The 22,224-nt window shown below is 39.0% G+C and overlaps 4 protein-coding genes and 1 long non-coding RNA gene across 5 annotated transcripts; 4 read left to right on the top strand and 1 right to left on the bottom strand.

Moving 5' to 3' along the window:
- The first annotated feature begins 2,596 nt into the window (after positions 1–2,596).
- LOC148906388 (uncharacterized) lies at positions 2,597–3,110 on the top strand. The gene is made up of 2 exons (XR_016121255.1): positions 2,597–2,645; positions 2,917–3,110. It is a non-coding gene; the product is annotated as an uncharacterized LOC148906388 (long non-coding RNA).
- Positions 3,111–3,420: 310 nt separating this feature from the next.
- LOC148906389 (uncharacterized) lies at positions 3,421–5,395 on the top strand. The gene has a single exon (XM_089038397.1). It carries the CDS (start codon positions 3,452–3,454, stop codon positions 4,529–4,531), a length of 1,080 nt encoding a protein of 359 aa, XP_088894523.1. The 5' UTR covers positions 3,421–3,451; the 3' UTR covers positions 4,532–5,395.
- Positions 5,396–6,167: 772 nt separating this feature from the next.
- Positions 6,168–7,475, top strand: LOC148906390 (uncharacterized). The gene is made up of 3 exons (XM_089038017.1): positions 6,168–6,507; positions 6,892–6,979; positions 7,226–7,475. Exons 1-3 carry the CDS (start codon positions 6,330–6,332, stop codon positions 7,473–7,475), a joined length of 516 nt encoding a protein of 171 aa, XP_088894143.1. The 5' UTR covers positions 6,168–6,329.
- A 1,419-nt stretch (positions 7,476–8,894) lies between these two features.
- On the bottom strand, positions 8,895–10,656 carry LOC148906391 (uncharacterized). Its single transcript, XM_089038502.1, has 2 exons — positions 10,149–10,656; positions 8,895–9,850 (listed from the first exon to the last, which is right to left on the bottom strand). The coding sequence occupies exons 1-2, from the start codon at positions 10,169–10,171 to the stop codon at positions 9,157–9,159; spliced, it is 717 nt and encodes a 238-aa protein (XP_088894628.1). The 5' UTR covers positions 10,172–10,656; the 3' UTR covers positions 8,895–9,156.
- An 8,273-nt stretch (positions 10,657–18,929) lies between these two features.
- LOC148906392 (uncharacterized) lies at positions 18,930–19,880 on the top strand. Its single transcript, XM_089038018.1, has one exon. The coding sequence runs from the start codon at positions 18,930–18,932 to the stop codon at positions 19,878–19,880; it is 951 nt and encodes a 316-aa protein (XP_088894144.1).
- Positions 19,881–22,224: the final 2,344 nt, after the last annotated feature.

The following is a 22,224-nucleotide window of genomic DNA, read 5'->3' on the forward strand; positions in this document are numbered from 1 at the left end:
CAGCAAATTTCTTATCCCATGGTAATCAGTGTTGAAATTATAAAACAATGAGAAGTAATCTCAAATTCCTATCAAAATGCATCGCTCAAATCATCACAAAACGTTTTTACCATGCAAATATTCACTTTATGTAGAATCAATACTGAAAAAGTTGGAGGTGGTATGAATCAATCAATCAATGTATGGAACTAAATAAATGTAGAACTAAATAAATGTAGAACTAAGTGAATGTAGGGAACTTAATAAATGTAGAATTAAATAAATGTACAACTACATAAATGTAGAACTAAATAAATGTATGTAGAATCAATACTGAAAAAGTTGGAGGTGGTATGAAGCAATCAATCAATGTATGGAACAAAATAAATGTAGAACTAAATAAATGTAGAACTAAGTAAATGTACAACCAAATAAATGTATGGAACTAAATAAATGTACGGAACTAAATGAATGTAGAACTAAATAAATGTAGAACTAAATAAATGTATGGAACTAAATAAATGTACGGAACTAAATAAATGTAGAACTAAATAAATGTAGAACTAAATAATTGTAGAACTAAATAGATATAGAACTAAATAAATGTAGAACTAAATAAATGTAGAACTAAATAAATGTACAACCAAATAAATGTAGGGCACTAAATAAATGTAGGGGAGCTAAATAAATGTACGGAACTAAATATTAAATGTACGGAACTAAATAAATGTACGGAACTAAATAATTGTAGAACTAAATAAATATAGAACTAAATAAATGTAGAACTAAATAAATGTAGGACTAAATAAATGTGCAACTAAATAAATGTAGAACTAAATAAATGTAGGGCACTAAATAAATGTATGGAACTAAGTAATTGTAGAACTAAATAAATATAGAACTAAATAAATGTAGAACTAAAAAGGTGTAGGGTTAGGTTAGTTAAAGCTGAGTTCAGTTAGCTATAGTATGAGATTCGAATGAATTGTTTACCTCGCACAAGACACATTTTGGCAAAACCTAACTAAAACGTAGCCCTTTAACCTAGATATTTGCTAAAAACTAGACTTTTATCTAGTTTAAAAGAAAAGTTTTAACCAAGAATTTTAAACGAATTAAAAGAAATTTTTGTTTCTAAAATTTACTCTAAAATCAAAGAATTTGAATAAAAAAACACACAAATACCTCACTACCTCTGTATACTTTTTGATTTCAGTCTTTTTTAAGAGTTTATCTTACGGAAATGAGTATTTTCTACGCGTAAATATAAAAGCATGTTTTACCTCATTAATTCGAAAGCCTTGCAGCAACTGAGGCAATAATTTGGATACTGCGCCTTATATGAAGACCATTTACATGTAAATTCCAACGAGATTTTGAAACAATAAGCCAGTTGATAGTTTAGGGATCGTTTTCAGTGCGCATGCGATTTTATCTCAGCTTCCTTTGTCGAAACTTTCTTTTGTTCTTAATTAAACGAAAGAAGGTGGAAATTCGTGATAAATCGCACCCAAATTGGTGCATGCACTACCTCATGCACTATCCTTTTTTGAGTTCAGTCTTTTTAAAGAATTTATCTAAACTAATGCTTACGAAAATAAATATTTTCTACGCGTAAATATAAAAACTCATTCGAAATCTTCGCAGCAATTGAGGGAAACATTTGAATGCTGTGTCTTACATGAAGACCATTTAAATTCCAACAAGACGTTGAGACAATGAGCCTTTGATAGTTTAAAAATCGTTTTCAGTGCGCATGCGATTTTATCCCGGCTTCATAAACGCGTGAATAATTAACGAACTTTGAACGGCTTAGAAATCCCATGACGAATCATACAGAATAAAAAATATGTTAAGTCATTTCTCAGGGGGAGAAATTCCTTAGTGAACCTTAAAGATCAACATAATTATGGTTGGAACTTATTGCGTTAGTATTCAATACTTGAATGAACTGAAAATGCCTCCAAAGCGGGTGTTTCGGAAATCAAAAACTTCTTCAGAAGAATAATCTTTTTTACAGAAATCTGTACCTACGTCGACACGTTACGTAACGAAATGGTCATCCAAAACTTTTGTCTCTTGTCTCTTGCAAGGCCAAATAAACATCCCGTTTTTGAAGAGATTCAAAGCCGACGTCGAGAAAATCCAAAGTCTCGAGACTAATATTAGACTGATTTAGCATCGGGACGGCGACGCCGAAGACGACGTGACGGCGCGCGGTATGGACTGGGTTCTAGGACGGCAAGACGGCGTGAGTATACGTGATTTAGCTAGCATGACGAAGACGTGACGGATACAAGAGAAAATCAAAATGGCGTCGGTTTGTTTTTGTTGTGGTTTATTCTCAAAAAAAAAAAAAACACTCCTATAAAAGTCAAAGCAACTACAGTACAGTATCGCGATTCACTAAATAGTTTCTTATATTTTTGAGACGACAATATTTTGTGGTACTGACGTCTCAAATCAAGTGTTTTGATTGGCTATTACGCGCGTGTTTTGACAGCTCATTGTTATTGTCAGCCAATACGAAACAAGATGGTGCCGAGTAAAAATTATTTCATTCAAGCAAAGTTGAAATCAAATTCGTTTACATTTTGAACGTTCTTCATCAAACTCATGAAAATTCAAGTTTATCACTGGAAAAAAAGGAGGGAAGCTAACATAAGGTAAGTTTTTCTCAATAAAAAAATGTTCGTTTCAAAATATTTATCTTTGAAAGCAGCAATGTTGTTGTGCTTTCAAAAGCGAGTGAATTTCAAAAACGGTTTACAATCGTTTACAATAATTTGGTACTGAGCAAATGAGCTTCAAATATTCATAGTTTTAAACCTTTAACTTACATCCATAAAATTACTCTTTTTACAATGATTTACAAAGTCATTCTTTGTTAACAGTTATCTGAATTTGACAGTTGTTTAACGTTGAATTATTCAACAGCTAGGTTGGCAGGGAGAACGTGCTCGTCCTTCTCGTCGCTAAGATGACTGCAAGTTTCTACTACTGAAATTTGAAAATTTGGAAGCTCCAAGTCGTCGTCAGTCCAAGTTGGTTTCGGAAACATATACATTTTACATCTCTTTCAAGTTTTCTTGCTACGTTTTTGAAAGTAAAAAAAAATTTTCTGTTCAAAACGACTGCATTGAAAAAGTGCTTGCGTGATCGATTATTGTCATAGAAACAGGAATTTTCACGTTGAGAGAATTTATTGTTTCATCATGAAAACTGAACATTTTCATGAAGAAAAAAAACCCCAAAAAATCACAGGAATCGCGATACAAAACTAATTACGATTTTGAGACGGCAATACCACAAAATATTGACGGCATTGGTAGAAAATATATTCTCGTATTGGGCTCCGTCGCTACGCGACTCCGCCACAATACGGAATATATTTTCTCCCAACTAGCCGTCAATATTTTGTGGTATTGCCGTCTCAAAATCGTAATTAGTTTATAGTAACGTATTTAAAGTTATGGCCACAGGTGGCGGACTTCAGGTTGTCAGAGAAGCCCTTTTGCTTGCTTTCGACCAAAACATTATCGACGAGTATGAATTTGCTCTTCTCTACGATGCCAATTCCTCTAGAGAAGTATTTCCTTATTGGAAATTTGGTAGATTTGATATGGATGATTGGGATGATACTGAATGTCGAACAGAACTGCGATTTGCGAAGAAAGATTTGAATGGCCTGATTAAAGCGCTTGGATTTCCTCCAAAGTTTGTATGTTGTCAGCGAACAGTATGTAGTGATGTCGAAACCATTTGTGTGCTTTTGAAAAGGCTTGCTTTCCCTTGTCGATACAGTGATATGGTGCCCAGATTCGGAAGAAATCCTAGCGAGTTGTGCCTTATTTTTAACACGGTTCTGGATTTCGTTTATGACAGCCATCACCATCGCCTTTCAGACTGGAATCAACCAATGTTACAACCACAGAAATTACAAGAATATGCTGAAGCAATTCATCGACGAGGTGCTCCGTTGTCTAACTGTTTTGGGTTCGTGGATGGAACACTTCGCCAGGTTTCAAGGCCAAAGCGTAATCAAAGAGTTCTCTACAATGGCCATAAAAGAGTTCACGGCATAAAATTTCGAAGTGTGGTGACACCAAATGGGATGATTGCAAACATGTGTGGACCATACGAGGGAAGGAGACACGACAGCACGATTCTACAGGAATCCAACATGCTAACAGAGCTGAGGCGTATTGCCTGGGTAAATGGAGAACCACTTTGCCTTTATGGGGATCCAGCATACCCATTAAATGTGCATCTCCAGACTCCATATAGGGGAGCACATCTAACCAACGATATGGTGTTGTACAACAAGGCAATGAGTGAGGTCAGAGTTTCAGTGGAGTGGATGTTTGGGAACATTACCAACTATTTCAAGTTTGTAGACTTTAAAAAACAACTAAAAGTTGGTCTTAGTGCTGTTGGAAAGCTCTACCTCGTAAGTGCTTTGCTGGAGAATGCAAGAACATGTCTATATGAAAATATAGTTTCCCAGTTTTTTAATTTACCACCTCCTACCCTACAAGAGTATTTCCAGTAGTTATATATAGCAGTTGTTTTAAGTTGTAGCATTTGGTTAAGTTTCAATCTATACATTTACATTTAGATAGATCCAAATGCCACGACATGAAATAACTGTTTGCAGGTAATAGAGTATAACTTTAATACAGACTACAGTAAAAACTCCATTTGAGAACCAGTTGATAATGTCAGAATCACCAGGCTGAAATTTAACATGAAAAATGATACATTTCTTAAGTATGCTTAAAGTGGATATCAAAGATTTTTTATTATGTTCAAAATCACTTATATGTGAACAGTGTAGTAGTATGGTTGCATTATTTTTGTATTTCAAATTTCCTTTTTGGAGATATAAACATTTGAAATATCAATATGTAAATAAAATGAGACCATGTAAATTCAATTATCATTGATATGCTGTACACTTTAAAGCATAAAGCTTTGGCAATGTGCAAAGCATGTGCTAAGGATCTAAGAATTTTTGTTTTTGGCTGGTAAATTTAAGAACCTGTTATGGACCTACTCACCTGATTTGTCACTAGATTCCAAATATTTAAGAGGCCGTCCGCGTAAGAACGGATAAGGCAAAATTTGACCCATCACCGATTTTCCTGATTTTCTTAGTAAAAGTCCACTATTATATGCAATGAACAATTATCACATTTATTTGGATCAATTCGGATTTTTAGGTACTTTACGAGACGGTTTTCGATGACACCTCAAAACTTGCAAATTCACCGTCGGGAAAGCTGCGATTAAGCTGTACATATCGGGCGCCGCCAAAATTTTTTTACTAACTTAAATCAACTGAAAATTTTTACACATGAATTTTATAACTTTTGGTTATAATTAAAAGTTTTAACGATTAAATTTAATAAAATTTTCACTGAGATATGATTATTTAAATATATATACTAAAATTCCTAAACGCGTTAGGCGCTAAAATACCTGCAGTTGAAGGCGATTTTCTCGAAAGTGGGACCTAACCTAGAGTTTAGTCTATCATAGCTCAAATGCACTAACACCAGTCTACAAACTTATGAAATAAAATTTGTGGGTACTCTTGTTTACGCTCCGTACAAGAAGTCGGCAATTCATTAAATTTCGCCAGGTTAAGCAAAACCGATAACTGACGGTGCGATGAAAAAAGACCAAGTTTGGAATCAAAACTAACTGAGTATATCAAACAAGTCATTAAATACCAGTTTTACCTTTAAGTAAGCATGTTGAGTCTTTTTAAACATTTTAAAAACGTTTTTTAAAACGATATTTATTTTTTATTGGTACGATATGCAAATTAGTTCACAAATTTGCATCAAACAACATGAAAGCGTGAAGTTTTTTCCACTTGTGAACCTATATTATATACCCTATGTTTCCAATCAAAACAGAAATAGTTTTTTTACCAGGATATGTCTTTGCGACTTTTCTCTCTTTTCTTCGATGATTTGCTAGCATTGTTCATTTGTACTAAAACTTGTAGATTTCTTTTAATTAAAACCAGACTGAATGGTATTACGTAGCAAGCTAAGCCTTGTGAAGCCTTGTCATATTTGTTCGAGCTACTTTTAACTAATGATGTATTATGTTGAGAAATGTCTTCTTTGCCCACCCGTTGTTCTTTTTACGAAATATTACAGACGGAATGTGGATCCAGTAGGGGCACTGACGCACATGTGCTGCTATCAGAGTGCAATGCTAGTATTTCTGCTCATTTAGTGAACTGTCACTTGTCCCAATGCTTAGATATTACAGAAAGCGAATTGATTTTAGCGAGAGCTGGAATCAGAGGCTTATCATCAACTCATGTCGCATCCATGACCATATGTCCAAAGCACAGGCATCTTTTAGGAAGATTCTGGCGACCACCGAAGTCTTGTCAATACCCGAATCATTCTGGTAAAACTACGAGCGTGGCGGGAAGACACGTTATAAATTGGCAAATGGCCGAAGAAATACACCTTTTATTTGGTATATCTACAGCTGTCGGATCATGTAAGTATTATCTTTAATGTACATGCACTCATCTCTGCCTTTTTTTAGTTTAAAGTTAAGCAAATGTATATCAAGGGCGTAGGATGAGACCCCCCAAACTAAAACGTAAAACTAAAAACTAAACTGAACGTAAAACGCAATGCGGGCTATTTTTCGGTTTGTGTTGGTTTTGGTTTGGCGTTTCGGGGCCCAAACTTGAATTTCGTCCCCCCCCCCTCCCCCCTCCCCCCTTTTTAACGCATTCAAAAGATTGGATAAATTGCAGTTATTTAATCGGACAACCAGTGATCAACATAATGCCAGTATAACATACTTAAGTTGAATATAGGCGGATCTTTGCTATAAATGATCTTTTGATTCAGAATTTGTTTTATATATACATAGCTGTGTGTACTTGTTGCCGTAAGAAACATGCTGAGCGTATTCAAGCTAAGAAAAACATAAAGACAGCCCATCTCGATGATCATCAAAGGTTAGTTTAACAAGTTGAAATATATCCATTATTTTACAACCGGTTGCTTCCTTTTCCCTTTTTGCCTGACTAAGTAGGAAAGGAACAAATAATACACGGATTTGCAATCCGCGAGTTAAACGGGGTGTTTCAGTAGTCTTACTAGTCTTGCAAAAGATGGGTTACAATGTTGCGTTTTCATTCTCATAAAATTTACATTTGATTCTTTTTGCTAACACTTTAATGTTACTTTTCATTTACTTTTAGAGCCGCAAAATGTTACGCGAATTTGGTGATAAGCGCACATACCGCAGATATGAAAACAACTCCTTGCCGTGAAATATCGCCGCCTGATTCACCCATGCTCAGTCCATGTTGGACTCCAGGAATTGGCCATACTATGGCATACGGGAACACCAAAAGCAAAGATGTCCTAAATGTTTATAATACAGCGATGGATGACATCGCAAGAAATATATCTTGTTCCCGAGAACCTTTGGATTTACAGATTAATTAATTAGAAATGGCTCACAGGGAAAAAATAAAACTTCACGCTTTCATGTTGTTTGATGCAAATTTGTGAACTAATTTGCATATCGTACCAATAAAAAATAAATATCGTTTTAAAAAACGTTTTTAAAATGTTTAAAAAGACTCAACATGCTTACTTAAAGGTAAAACTGGTATTTAATGACTTGTTTGATATACTCAGTTAGTTTTGATTCCAAACTTGGTCTTTTTTCATCGCACCGTCAGTTATCGGTTTTGCTTAACCTGGCGAAATTTAATGAATTGCCGACTTTTCTTGTACGGAGCGTAAACAAGAGTACCCACAAATTTTATTTCATAAGTTTGTAGACTGGTGTTAGTGCATTTGAGCTATGATAGACTAAACTCTAGGTTAGGTCCCACTTTCGAGAAAATCGCCTTCAACTGCAGGTATTTTAGCGCCTAACGCGTTTAGGAATTTTAGTATATATATTTAAATAATCATATCTCAGTGAAAATTTTATTAAATTTAATCGTTAAAACTTTTAATTATAACCAAAAGTTATAAAATTCATGTGTAAAAATTTTCAGTTGATTTAAGTTAGTAAAAAAATTTTGGCGGCGCCCGATATGTACAGCTTAATCGCAGCTTTCCCGACGGTGAATTTGCAAGTTTTGAGGTGTCATCGAAAACCGTCTCGTAAAGTACCTAAAAATCCGAATTGATCCAAATAAATGTGATAATTGTTCATTGCATATAATAGTGGACTTTTACTAAGAAAATCAGGAAAATCGGTGATGGGTCAAATTTTGCCTTATCCGTTCTTACACGGACAGCCTCTTAAGAACCATAACAACCTGACTTGGAAAAGTAGTGGAGGTTATTATATGCGGGACCTTTTACTGTATCTGCTATTACCTTATGAAAGTGTGATGTTTTATCAAAACAATTCGGTTTAATTTACACAAAGAATCGTGTTTATTTGTGGGAGGAGGATAAAACAGCAAAAACACAAAAACTGCAAAAATTGAACTCGGAAATCAGAACTGGGAAAAACAGTTAATAAAATGTTTGAAAACCAGGTACATCAGAGCTCCAAATTCTTATTGTTTTTAATCACTTCGTCCCCTTATGAGGAAACTGTGACATCTAGGGAAAATAGGGCAAATGAAATGTAATGCTTTACATGTTTTTTTTTTTCTCAAGGATAGTCAAATAACATTTATTATCATTCAAATTATTATTTTTAATGGAAGACACATGAATAGCATTTGTTTGACATTACAAACTTGACATTGCAATACATTTGAAAGTAAATAATTTATTTATCTTTTTTTTGTTATTGCATTCTACTTTATTCAAAATGTCAAATATATTTATAGGTTCATAAATTCCCAAAGTTGTAAAGATATTGAATATAAATGTACCTGCACAATAAATAATTAAGAAGCTTTTTGTGCCACGTGGCATGAAGTACATACAGGTGAAAGGTAATATATAACTGTATGATATATAAATAATTATAAATATGAATATATATATATATATATATATATAAACCCACAAACTAAAGAGAAAGGGAACTTAGGCTACAATAATATTAGTCCCTTTTTTGTGAACTTGAATGACCTAGCTGCTGTATCACAGCCAGCATCTGTTGTTGCATCATGAGAAATTGCTGCTGCTGTTGCTGTTGTTGTTGTGCCTGCTACTGTTGCATTTGTTGAACCATTTGCTGTTGCATCAGCCTTGTTTGCTCCTGCTGGCTTTGTTGCTGCAATATGAGCTGCTTGGAAAGATGTTTCTGCTGCACCCGCAGAAGTTCTAGTTCTTCTTTTTTCTGTCTTGTCTCCTCTTCCTTCAATATTTTGTTTTCTATTCCCTTCTCTCTAAGCCATTCAAGTGTATCAGATGAAGACCTTCTCTTTACTTTCTCTGGTTTTGTGGCATCATCTCCAGCATCGTGATCTGCTGCAATTCTTTTCCTTGTTTGCCCAAACCTCTCCATAGCCTTATCCCTCATATCTGTAGCCTTGAGTTTGTCTTCTTTATTCAATTCCTTCTTCTTTTCACTTTCTTCCTCGCATCTCTTGTCTGTACTGTCTGCAATTTCTGCCAGTTCTTCTAATATTTCTTCGATTTCAGTTGGCTCTTGTCCTCCACCACCACTTTCTTTCTTTTCTTTTGCATTTTTCTTTTGGAGTCTTTTTGATAGGATAGTATACCGGTCTCTTACTGATCTCGCATTTATTTCAAAACCTGGCTGGGCATTTAATTCCTCGGCAACGGTTTGCCAGGTTTTGCCTCTTTCCCTGCTACCAAATTTATGTACAAAAACTCCCTCTGCTGCGATCACCCTCAACATCATCAAGTCTTTAGTTTCACCCCAAGTCATTACTGACCTATAAATAAAGATAGAAAAATATAAGCCAATTATAAAACAGCTCATGACGTTTTTGTTGATCATGAGATAAAAGTGTAGTGTTATAATTGTATAGTACCATTGTATATATTGCTATTATATTATACTTAGATTACTTAATATTTTATGAGCTTATACTTAATTATTTCGTTTTTATAATATAATTTCTGTTATTATATAAACAAATTTAAATGGTATTTCTAATGATTATTTTTGCATGAGGTGTTTACATTGTAAATAATATTAAATTTGTAGTCTTATTATGCAGTGAGCCTTACTTTTTCTTTGATTCAGCTTCCATCCTATTTCTTCGTTTTTACCTATTACAATGGGCTATTATAATGGAAAATGAGAAAAATTAGAATTACAAAGTTTAATCTTATATGACTAAAATATCGATAAAAACAGTCCTCTTGACACATCACTGGAATGAAAAAACAACGAGGAAGATGTGATAAAATATGAATATTTATAAAACTTTAAAGCACAACATTAATTGTTGTTGTTGTTATAAATAGTAATAACCTTGATAAGCTAGTACCTAGTCGAGTTGTTCTTTAAAATTTCTTCATTAAAACAATTCAAAAACAATTTCCAGGGGCAACAGTTTTATTACACCGGTAACTAGAAGCTGTGACATTTCGCTAATTAGCTTGATAGTAAGCTTATCCACGTATTTTCTTTCCATTTGTGAAGTAAAATGAATTGTAGACGAATTGAATTATCTAGTGAACTAATTGGCAAGTATTTTAAGTCAAGCATTTGCTTAATTATATCACCTTCTAGGCTATAAAAGTAAATTAAAGACTACTTACTTTTCACGTTTTCTTCGCGACGTCAAATGACTGCAAACGCCGTCCTGAACGGGACGTGTAGGACGTCGCTTCGAAAACCGGAAGTTAAAAACCGCTAGTTCCAGTCCATACCGCGCGCCGTCACGTCGTCTTCGGCGTCGCCGTCCCGATGCTAAATCAGTCTATTGTGAACATGACGGCGGATTCATTGAATTTCTGGCTAACAAAATTTGTACAAAAAATTTGCAAAGAGCATGGACAGAGATACCCCCTGAGAACTTTGTACAGCATCAGTGGTTTCCAACGTCATTTGGACGAGGGTAATGGATCTGAAGTGGTACGTTTGTTAAATATAGAGGACAGAAGGTAAAACATTTTTACACTTGGTTTCACTATATATTGGTACATGTGCACTACTCAGTTATTATGACATCTAAACATTTTCGTTTTCTTGATTTTAACTCTAGACTGAGTATATTTCGACGCGCACTTGATGCAGAAATGAGACAGTCTTCGAAGGATGGAGTTATGAACAAGTCGAAGAAACCAGAGAGAGAAGGCGTGACTGAGCAAGACGAAAAAATGCTATGGGAGAAGAATCTACTTGGTTCCAAAACCGCTAAGTCTTTAATGCATATTATTTATTTTTACAATGGTAAATTATTTGTACTTAGATCAAAGGAGCATACAATTTTGAGTTATAATAACTTTAGGACCGAGTCTAACTGCATCATGTACGAAGAATTAGTATCCAAAACATACCACGGTTGTCTAAAAGACCTAAAATATAAACCACGTGTTGTAAAGCATATTTGCTGCGAAGATACTAAGAAACATTTTCCATGTCTAGTTAGTTGCTATTCCAAATACCTAGAGAATATTAGAAACTTAGACAAGAACACGGATGCATTCTATTTCAAACCTAATCCAGATTCGTTAGTATTTAGTTACCAAAATGCACCTTTTGGAATAAATACTTTAAATAAGATTTTACCGGAAATGTTGTGCGGTGAAGCAGGTTTGCCGAAAAAAACTTCTCACAGCTTAAGGGTTACCTGTGCAACTCGACTATTCCAAAACACGATCTACGAGTTTTTTGAACTGCCTAAGACAGTCATGAACAATTTATGAGATTTTGGTTCAACTGGAGCCACTATACACGTCACGAACATGGATTTTCATACTTCGATAGAGATTTGATGTTACGGGCATGCGTAACCAGATTCAATAGAAGCTCCCACACGTGGATATTGCGTGGATATTGCGTGCCAAGGCAAAGACAGGCACGCTAGTAAAAGATTTTTAGGGTTGACTATGACCTTGATGAGGCTCTAAGTCTTCATCTAAACTTGGATGCATACTTCATCCCTGATGAAGTTATCCTCATAGTATTCGACTGGTCTTTATATAAAGACCACATGTGTCTTTATATAAAGACACGTGTCTTTATATAAAATCACTTGAAATCAGATATAAAACCCCCTTCATGGTCATGATTTCTAGTGTGTTTCCTTCATGAATTATTAAGGATTTTTGTAATACTAATAAAGAGGACTTTATCGGGTATAAAGGTCCATGCATGTGACGTGTATGGTGGCTCCAATAGACCTTTTGCATATAAGACACGTGTCTTTTGTACCAAGACGTCCCACTTATCAAGCACGGTGATAAGATAATGAGGGTTCTAAAACCATCATCACCCTATGAATACATTCCATTGTTGATGAGCAGTCTTACTATACAAATTAACGGTTCTTTTATTTGGGTGAGGTGGGAGGGAATAATATATTCTTCTTTTGTTTTGTTTTAAATGAACGAATGAATGGAGGAGGATTAGTGATGAGTTGGCCACTGATTGATTGGATTTGTTTTTATTCCTTGTCAACGTAAGTTTCAATAATGTTAATTCATTAGAAATCTTCGTCTTCTATTGCTCAAACATGCACACAGGTGAATTACGATGAAAAGAAATGCTTGCCTGTGTCTCCAACGACCCGAAATACATCGACTCTGCACCTCTGGAGTTCTCTGTTCATTCTTTGTACTCTTGGATTTCCTTTAACTTGATTCCTCTTTTTGGGCCTCACTATAACCGGATGGGGTGGATAGCCGAGGTCTGCAAGAATGTGGCATCCAGGAAGCAAAGGAAGGTCGCACCGCTGACCAGTACTTGGTGTCGCGGCCAAAAGCCACGGAGGAGGACTAGGGCGGAGATCCACACACGCGTCCTATAGTTTTATGTTACAGAGCCGTGTAGCTATAGCAGAAGAACAAAATTGTAAGTTTATTGCATTTCATTTCTTCATATCACGGAATATCGCCAATTAATATGTTTCTTTTCTATTTCTAGTTGTGAACCGTCGCTTATCATCTCATTTTACGGTTTATTCATGCTAGAACTGTTAAAGAATAATTTCAATCGCTGCGTTAAGATCGGAGAGTTCAATCAGTTAAACGAAGTAGTGTAATCAACGTGTATTTTGGGAAATAAAGGCGAGTGTCACAAGTATTCTGCAGCTACATTTCGTTCACAAAATTCTGATTCCAAACGACGAGTAAAGACAGAAGAAATAACGCTTGAAGTCTTTGAAACTATGGTGAGTTTAGAGTTTTGAAGACCATTGTTATGGATCATTGCACAAGCACGCCAGACCCAAAGGCGCCAACTTCAGATCTCGATAATGATATGCAAATTAATGATAATACCGCAGAGAGGCGCGAAAGAGAGAGAATTCCGACTGAAAGAGGAAGACAAGAACATATTAGAATTTTAAAAAATCGAAGAACAACCGCTCTTCGCGAGGCTTCGAAGAAAAGAACGAAACTTACAGAGCTTCTCTCAGACGAAGAAAATTTGCATCTAGTTAAATCGCAATTTGAAGAGCTTAACTCCTTATTTAATGACTTTCAAGCAGCTCATGAAGCCCTGGTTGAGCATTTCACCTCCGACGATGACAAAGATAAGGAAGATGATTATTTTATCGCCAAACAAAGCGCAGCGCTGGAGTTTCGAAATCAAATAATTCATTGGATTGAGCTAGGAGAAGCACGATTAGCAGAACGAGCCGACCTCTTAGAATGTAATTCAATGTCATCTAAAGGCTCCAAGCGCTCGCGCCACTCAAGAAGATCGACGGGTTCAGCTGCTTCGGCCAGAGAGAAGGAGCGCCTCAAGCTGGCCGAGATGATGGCCGAGAGGTCACTTTTGAAGGAGAGACAACGTATTGAAGAGGTTAAACTAGAAATAGACATAGCGAAGTCACGCGCGAGAGAAAGAGTCTATGCCATGATGGAAGCTGAAGAATATGGTGGATTGCCTGCATACTCCAACTCAGCCCCGGCCTTGATGCGGTCTACACCAAGGCAGAGAAGCAATTTCAGCGTTATACCAGAGCAGTATGAAGGAAACGAATTCAAGTGCCCCGGCGCTACAACGGAACGCAACGAGCATCGTAGCACAGAGGAAAGGATCACCACGGAAATTCATGCTGCTAGCAAGGAGCCCAACGAGCAGTGTGGAGGAAACGGATCCAAGTGCCCCGACGCTACAACGGAACGCAACGAGCATCGTAGCACAGAGGAAAGAATCACCACGGAAATTCATGCCGCTAGCAAGGAACCCAACGAGCAGTATGGAGAAAACGGATTCAAGTGCCACGACGCTACAACAGAACGCAACGAGCATCGTAGCGCAGAGGAAAGAATCATCACGGAAATTCATGCCGCTAGCAAGGAACCCAACGAGCAGTATGGAGGAAACGGATTCAAGTGTCACGACGCTACAACGGAACGCAACGAGCAGCGCGACACAGAAAGATTTAGAACGAAAGCCCATGTCGCTACCAAGGAACGTGACGAGCAGTACGAAGAAACCGGATCCATGTGCCTCGGCGCTACAACGGAACGCAACGGGCTTCGCGACACAGAAGAAAGGATTAGAGCTAAAGTTCATACAGTTGGCAAGGAACCCAATGAGCCCGATTGTGAAGTAAGAAAGCGGAATACATACGCAAATAAAGGGACTCATTCTGAAAGATCCTTTGCACCTAATATGTATTCTACTCCTTCACCGAATACGTCTTTTACGGAACAGCTATTAATTACTCAATTGGAGCAACACAGAGAAATGCTGTCTTCACAACAAGAAATGGCGGCCGCTATGCGATTGCCCCAACCCAAAGTCCCGTTGTTCAAAGGAGATGTCATCGAGTACAAGTCTTTCATAATGGCATTCGACTCACGCATAAAGTCAAAAACCTCGAGCAACGCAGACCTTCTCTACTACCTCTTCCAGCATCTCGTAGACGAACCAAAGGAACTAGTTGAAGGGTGCTTACACCTTGACCCAGAGCAAGGCTATACTGAGGCAAGAAGACTTCTAGATAAAGAATACGGGGATTCGTATAAAGTATCAGTAGCATACACCAATCAACTACAGAGTTGGCCCCCTGTCAAGTATGATGATGCTCAAGCCCTAAAGAGACTCTCACTATTTCTCATAAAGTGTAGAAATGCAATGAAGAGCATCTCCTACATGGATGTTCTTAATCACACGCCACATTTGCAGACCGTTGTACAGAAGCTACCTGCCTACCTTCAAAATAAGTGGAGAGACAAAGTCCTCAGTATAAGGCAAGAGGCCCAGAGATGCGCTAACTTTCAAGACTTAGCACAGTTCGTGGAGCGTTCAGCAGAAACGAGTAATGACCCTGTGTTCAGCAAGGAAGCCCTGTGTAAACTAGATGAAAAATCAAGGAGTCCCAGGTTTACGGAGCAGACCACCAAGAAACTCCCGATTCAAAGTAAAAGGAAATTCACAAGAAGCCTAGCGACGTCTTTAGATGGTCCTAAGAGCAGCCAAGACGGGGCCGGGTCAAAGCAACAAGAAAGGCTGATGAAGTGTCCGCTGTGTGAGAAATCTCACGATCTTGAAGAGTGTAAAGACTTCGTAAAGAAAACCCTGGAAGAAAGGAAGAAATTTATAGCAGAAAAACACCTGTGCTTTGCCTGCTACGGAACCAACCACCGGTCTAAAGGCTGTACCAACAAGAAAATCTGCAGAACATGCAACAAACCACATCCAACGTCACTCCACGTAGATAACTTCAATCCCAAAGAACAACAGAAATCCAAGGATGAAAGTAAGTCAGTTTCTACGTCCATCGGTAGTACGTGTACTGACACGAAAGAAACTGAAAATAGTCTATCAACCACCACGCAGAATGTCATCCTGCATGCCATTCTACCCGTTATCGTCCGGGCCGAGAACGGAAATATTGCTAAGACATACGTACTTTACGATAATGGAAGTTCGGGCAGCTTCATTACCGAAGAACTAAAGGAACAGTTAGCGATAAAGGGAATCGACACAAGGCTACAACTTGGAACTATGCACGGTTACAGTTCGGTCAAGAGCTCTATCGTTGAAGGACTGACTGTAAGTGATCTGAAAGGTAACAACCCTGTCAAACTGGCTCGTTGTTACACGCGACAAGAAATTCCAGTTAATCAGCAGCAAATCCCTACTCCCGAAGTAGTTAGCCGATTCCAGAACCTTCGTCAGATAGCAAGTAACATACCTGAACTAGTGACAGACCTCGAGGTTGGTCTTCTACTCGGAAGCGACTGCCCTCTGGCGCTCGAACCCCTAGAAGTAGTTCCAGGCGGAGGAAGCGGGCCTTTCGCCATGCGCCTTCGACACGGATGGACGGTGAACGGTCCACTGCAAGTTGACCCGCAGTCCTCCCGCCTTTTCAATAGCAACAGAATAACAGTGAAAGAAGTGGAGCCCATCAAGGAAGTCATGACTCCCCAGTCTGTTTTAACCATGTTTGAACTTGACTTCAACGACCGTTCGAAGAACTCGGACAGTTATGGTTTGTCATAAGAAGATAAAGCATTTCTTGAAACGGTATCTCAAGGCATTCAACACGTCAACGGGCATTACGAGCTTCCACTACCCTTTAGAAATCCGGACGTGTCTTTACCGAATAACAGGCATCAAGCGGTTAAAAGAGCTGAATGGCAGAAGAAGAAGATGCTGAGAGATAAGAAGTACCATGAAGACTACATTAATTTCATAAACGATGCCATCAGCAAAGGTTACGCAAAGAAAGTTCCCGACGATAAGCTTACCGCGAGTCAAGGAAAGGTGTGGTACATCCCCCACCACGGGGTGTACCACCCAAGAAAAGCAAACAAAATGCGGGTTGTGTTTGACTGTAGCGCGAAGTTCGAAGGAATTTCGCTGAACGATATGTTATTACAAGGACCGAATCTTACCAATTCGTTGGTAGGCGTTCTTACTCGCTTTAGACAGGAACCCATCGCTTTTGTGGCGGACATAGAGGCAATGTTTTGTCAGGTCCACGTGCCAGAGAGTCAACACGACTTTCTAAGATTTCTCTGGTGGCCGAACGGCGACCTGAGTGCAGACCTCAAAGAGTATCAAATGACAGTTCATCTGTTCGGGGCAGTCTCATCTCCGAGCTGCGCTAATTTTGCCTTGAAACGAGTGTGCGAAGATAATACGTCGGAGTTCAGCCCTCAAGCACTGAACACAATAGAGAACAATTTCTACGTAGACGACTGCCTACGATCGGCCAAAGACACAGCATCCGCCATTAAGCTCGTGAAGGACGTAAGTCAAGCCTGTGCTAGAGGAGGTTTCCATCTCACAAAGTTTACCTGTAACGATCGTGCTGTCATGGAATCAATTCCACAAGAAGAACGCTCTAAAGAAACGAAGTCACTTGATTTGAAGCACGACAACTTGCCGATGGAACACGCACTAGGTGTGCAGTGGTGCGTCGAATCGGACGCCCTTAAATTCCGCATAATCATCAGTGATAAGCCACTGACAAGAAGAGGTATCCTTTCAACGATTTCATCGCTGTACGACCCTCTCGGAATCGTCGCCCCATTTACACTGATAGCGAAGAAGCTGCTTCAAGAACTTTGTAGCGATAAAACTATCGGATGGGACAACGAAATACCAGAAGAGTATCTAGCAAGATGGGAAAAGTGGAGAAGAGAACTACCCCTGCTTGAGAAGCTAAGCGTCAATCGATGCCTGACGCCTCCTGGGTTTGAAAGAGTCATCTCACAACAAGTGCACGTCTTTTCAGACGCGAGCTCGACGGGGTATGGAGCTGTTGCATACCTTCGCCAACGAGACGAAGAAGGCCGCATCCACTGCGCATTCCTTCTTGGGAAGGCTCGGGTCGCACCCGTCAAGACAACTGCCATACCGCGTCTTGAGTTAACTGCAGCCACAGTGTCTGCACGCATGGGACGAATGCTCCAAACAGAAATGGACGGAGACCCAAGTTTTAAGTACCATACCGACTCCACAACAGTGCTCCGCTACATTGCCAACCAGCATACAAGGTTTAAAGTCTTTGTGTCAAATCGTATACAGACTATCCGCGATCTGTCAGAAGTAAGCCAATGGAGATATGTCATCACCAAAGAAAACCCTGCTGATGAAGCCTCGCGTGGCCAAGATGCTGAGTCATTTCTAGATAATCAACGATGGATCAACGGACCGCAGTTTCTTTGGGAACCGGAAGAGGAATGGCCGGAACAACCATTCACCATGGGAGACATCTCGGAAGATGATCCAGAGGTCAAAGCAAGTACCGTGAGTCACGCTACAGCAGTTGCTCCCTCGCAAGCTGTCGACAAGTTGATCAACTACTATTCAGACTGGTATCGTCTAAAGAAAGCGGTAGCAGTGTTCCTAAGAGTATGAAAGATTTTGCAGACTCGGATATCGCGAAAACAACGGAATACCTATTCTCCCGAAACACTGCCCCCCTTGTCAGTAAAAGACCTTCAAGAGGCAGAAGTAGCCATCATACAGTATATCCAGTCCAAGACGTACCCCAACGAGATAAAGATTCTCAATCCAGATAACGAAAGGACACACGTAGCTGAAAACCAAAGAAGCAACTAAAGAAAACTAGTTCAATTTACCGTCTAGACCCATATGTGGATCACGGAATTTTACGAGTAGGGGGTCGGCTGAGCCGTGCAGTACTAACCAAAGAAAGCAAGCATCCACCAGTCCTACCCAAGTTCGACCATGTAACTACGCTGATCATCAGAGATATACACAAGAAGCTGGGCCATGCCGGCCGCGGTCACGTTCTTGCAGTGCTACGAGACAAGTACTGGGTCGTCAGTGCTAACTCCGCAGTACACCAAGTTATCTCAAAGTGCGTAACATGTCGTCGATCCCGCGGCAAACCAGAGGAGCAGAAGATGGCTGACCTGCCCAAGGACAGAGTAACACCTGCTCCTCCTTTCACGTGTACAGGCGTAGATTATTTTGGCCCTTACGTTATCAAGGTTGGCCGAAAGGAAGTAAAGCGATATGGTGCCCTTTTCATTTGTCTAGCCAGTAAAGCTGTGCATATAGAGATAGCGAACTCTCTCGATACAGATTCGTTTATACAAGCTCTCAGAAGATTTATAGCCCGTAGGGGACCGGTAAAGATGATTAGAAGTGATAACGGGACCAACTTTGTCGGCGCTCAAGCAGAACTCCGCCGAGCTCTAGAGGAAATGGATCAGGATCAGATCAGAGACCGACTTCACAAGGAAGAAATCGACTGGATCTTCAACCCCCCAGCCGCCAGCCATATGGGCGGCGTCTGGGAAAGGCAGATTGGTACCATACGCAAAGTGCTAGCTGGTCTTCTCAACGAGCATGGTAATCGTATTGACGACGAGGATCTACGCACATTAATGTGCGAAGTCGAAGCAGTAATCAATTCGCGACCGCTAACCTTCGTATCCAGTGATGCTAACGATCTCGAGCCTCTCACACCGAGTCATTTCTTGACAACAAAATCCACCGTAATTCTACCGCCTCCGGGGAACTTTCAGAAGGGAGATGTCTACATGAAGCGACGGTGGAGAAGGGTTCAGTATCTAACGAACCTCTTTTGGACACGGTGGCGTAGAGAATACCTTCTGACGTGTCAACAGCGAAGTAAATGGCAGAACCCAAAACGCAACCTAAGGATCGGAGACGTAGTAATCGTGAAGGATGACAGTGCTCCTCGGAACTCATGGACGATGGGACTCGTCAAGGAAGTTGAGCAAGATGAACAAGGCCTGGTGAGGGCCGCTGTCTTGAAGACCGACAAGAGTGAGTTGAGACGACCAACCAACAAGCTTGTGGTCATCTTGGCCAAGGAAGAACAATAGACATTAAACTCATATGATAAACTGTTTGCGTTAAAGAACATTTATAATTAGTTGTTTTTAAGTCAGTAAACCTAGGTTAGGTTGAGGGGCCGGGAATGTCGCGGCCAAAAGCCACGGAGGAGGACTAGGGCGGAGATCCACACACGCGTCCTATAGTTTTATGTTACAGAGCCGTGTAGCTATAGCAGAAGAACAAAATTGTAAGTTTATTGCATTTCATTTCTTCATATCACGGAATATCGCCAATTAATATGTTTCTTTTCTATTTCTAGTTGTGAACCGTCGCTTATCATCTCATTTTACGGTTTATTCATGCTAGAACTGTTAAAGAATAATTTCAATCGCTACGTTAAGATCGGAGAGTTCAATCAGTTAAACGAAGTAGTGTAATCAACGTGTATTTTGGGAAATAAAGGCGAGTGTCACAAGTATTCTGCAGCTACACTTGGCATCATAAAATAAAGCAACTGGTGTCGTTCAAATGACCAGGATATCTGTGTTAGACAAATAATTACAAAATTATATGGTCCCGGAAATGTGTTAGGGGTTTATTTACGATATCTGCCATATTATTCAGTTGTGACATTCGCTTACTAATCATAGCCTCAACGATTTTCAGTCCTAAATATCTTAACCTACATTACGTACAAAATTCATACTTACGCTGCCGAACAGTGAATTATCATGCCATCTGGTGTAACAATGAGATGACTAGCCATAAAATGTCTTTTCTTGTCGCCACGATAGAACAGATATTAGAAAGTTTTAGATTGACTTTTTTTTCTCCCCGCAAACGGCAAACGTGACCACGTTTTCATAGTTTTCCTTTATTTTACTTTACCTCTTACAAACCTTCCCACCAAGCGCAAATACTCTTTTGTTTTTCTACTACTTGGACTTTTTTGCGATTCTTTTTCAGTCATTTAAAAGAATTTTTTACTGGTCAACTGACGTTTCACGTTTGCCGTGAACGTAAATCTAAAACTCTCTATTGTCGCCGTGATGGTCTCCATATCTCGTGTATAGTGCCGTCAGTTGTTCCAACACAACTTGGGAACTTTTCCCAGTGGTTTTGCTAGCTTTGCCATTCATTTATAGTTGGCCACTTAATTTCGTTGACAAACACATCCAGCTCTAATGGAGCAATATCTTTGACGTTTCTGCTTATACATAGGAAATGTCTACTCTAAACATACTTGCGAGGGTTTGTGGCTGCGGGTATCGTCTTAGCCATACAATAGTAAGAAGTATCCTGTTTCGTATAGTTAGGCGTTAAATTCGCACTCGAGCAGCAGCATTAACACGTTGCAAGTTCCGTATCGGTATTCTCATTCTTATCACGGTTTTTTCAAATGTTTCTATAGTTTCCCCGGTTAGATACCAAAATTTTATTGGCGAGTTTATAAGTACACTGTAATAATCTCTACCACCGTTCATTCCGGGACCAAAGACGCACCCAAACGATCCAGGACGTCAAGTGGATATTTATCCAAAATCTGAACGACTAACATTGTTATGAAACAAGCCATGCTAAGAATGGGAAAAGGGAAAGGGAAAAACTGGGTAGTGTTTGTAATTCAGAATTTGGTATAATCTCAGAACAATCACTGGAATTTGACCAAACAAAAAAGGAAACGGTGGTAGCATATCTTAGATGAATAAATAACAATGTTGACGGTGATCACTCAAACTTTCCAGTACAAGAACGCAAAAAGCTGTTTGCACCCGAAAATATTTAAATATGAATGGTTTTCACAGGAATGATTCAATATGCAGGGCGGACATTGTGATCTCAGTAATCATGAATAAATGCCTATCCAAAAAATAATGAAAACTTGCTATGATCACGCCCATTAATTTTGATCCATCACAACCATGGATATTACTACCACCTTGTTGATAAATGTAACCAAACCATTGTGTAACGTGTGATTATTGTACATTTTTGGTTTAAAAATTTGTGTTTAGGTGAATATTTTATATCAACTGTTATTCCGAGTAACACTTTTTTAGTATAAATAAAACACCAAAAGCATTACAAAATCTCGTAAACATCGCATCCAGCTGTCCAGCACGTACAGAAAGACGAGTTAAACTGTTTCACAATGGATCCCAAAAGAAATATCTTCCTTGAAGCAGCAATGACTGGGCGTCCAGTTATTTTACCTGATGGAAACAAAGAGAAAGGCACCGAACAACCTACTCAGAACAACAAGAAGCGCTTGTCGTCTAAAGCAAAGTCCCCATAGAAGATAAAGAGTTCCTAATTATCAAACAAGCCGTGGGGAATGTTGGTCGGCTTCCAGGCAGAGTTCTAAGATACGTGGAGATGATGGCCTTCCAC

This window comes from Actinia tenebrosa, unplaced genomic scaffold (assembly GCF_029948245.1).
Source record: "Actinia tenebrosa isolate PJP-AT-01 unplaced genomic scaffold, QUT_ActTen_1.0 PGA_scaffold5__44_contigs__length_20552954, whole genome shotgun sequence".
Lineage (NCBI taxonomy): Eukaryota > Metazoa > Cnidaria > Anthozoa > Actiniaria > Actiniidae > Actinia > Actinia tenebrosa.

Bases quoted from the DNA above. Each gene is read 5' to 3' on its own strand.
- LOC148906389 (XM_089038397.1), top strand. From the start codon at position 3,452: ATGGCCACAGGTGGCGGACTTCAGGTTGTCAGAGAAGCCCTTTTGCTT.
- LOC148906392 (XM_089038018.1), top strand. From the start codon at position 18,930: ATGGCTGACCTGCCCAAGGACAGAGTAACACCTGCTCCTCCTTTCACG.
- LOC148906390 (XM_089038017.1), top strand. From the start codon at position 6,330: ATGACCATATGTCCAAAGCACAGGCATCTTTTAGGAAGATTCTGGCGA. The intron at 6,508-6,891 runs GTAAGTATTATC...ATATATACATAG, and splicing joins ATCTACAGCTGTCGGATCAT to CTGTGTGTACTTGTTGCCGT. The intron at 6,980-7,225 runs GTTAGTTTAACA...ATTTACTTTTAG, and splicing joins CATCTCGATGATCATCAAAG to AGCCGCAAAATGTTACGCGA.
- LOC148906391 (XM_089038502.1), bottom strand. From the start codon at position 10,171: ATGGAAGCTGAATCAAAGAAAAA. The intron at 9,851-10,148 runs GTAAGGCTCACT...CTTTATTTATAG, and splicing joins GAAGCTGAATCAAAGAAAAA to GTCAGTAATGACTTGGGGTG.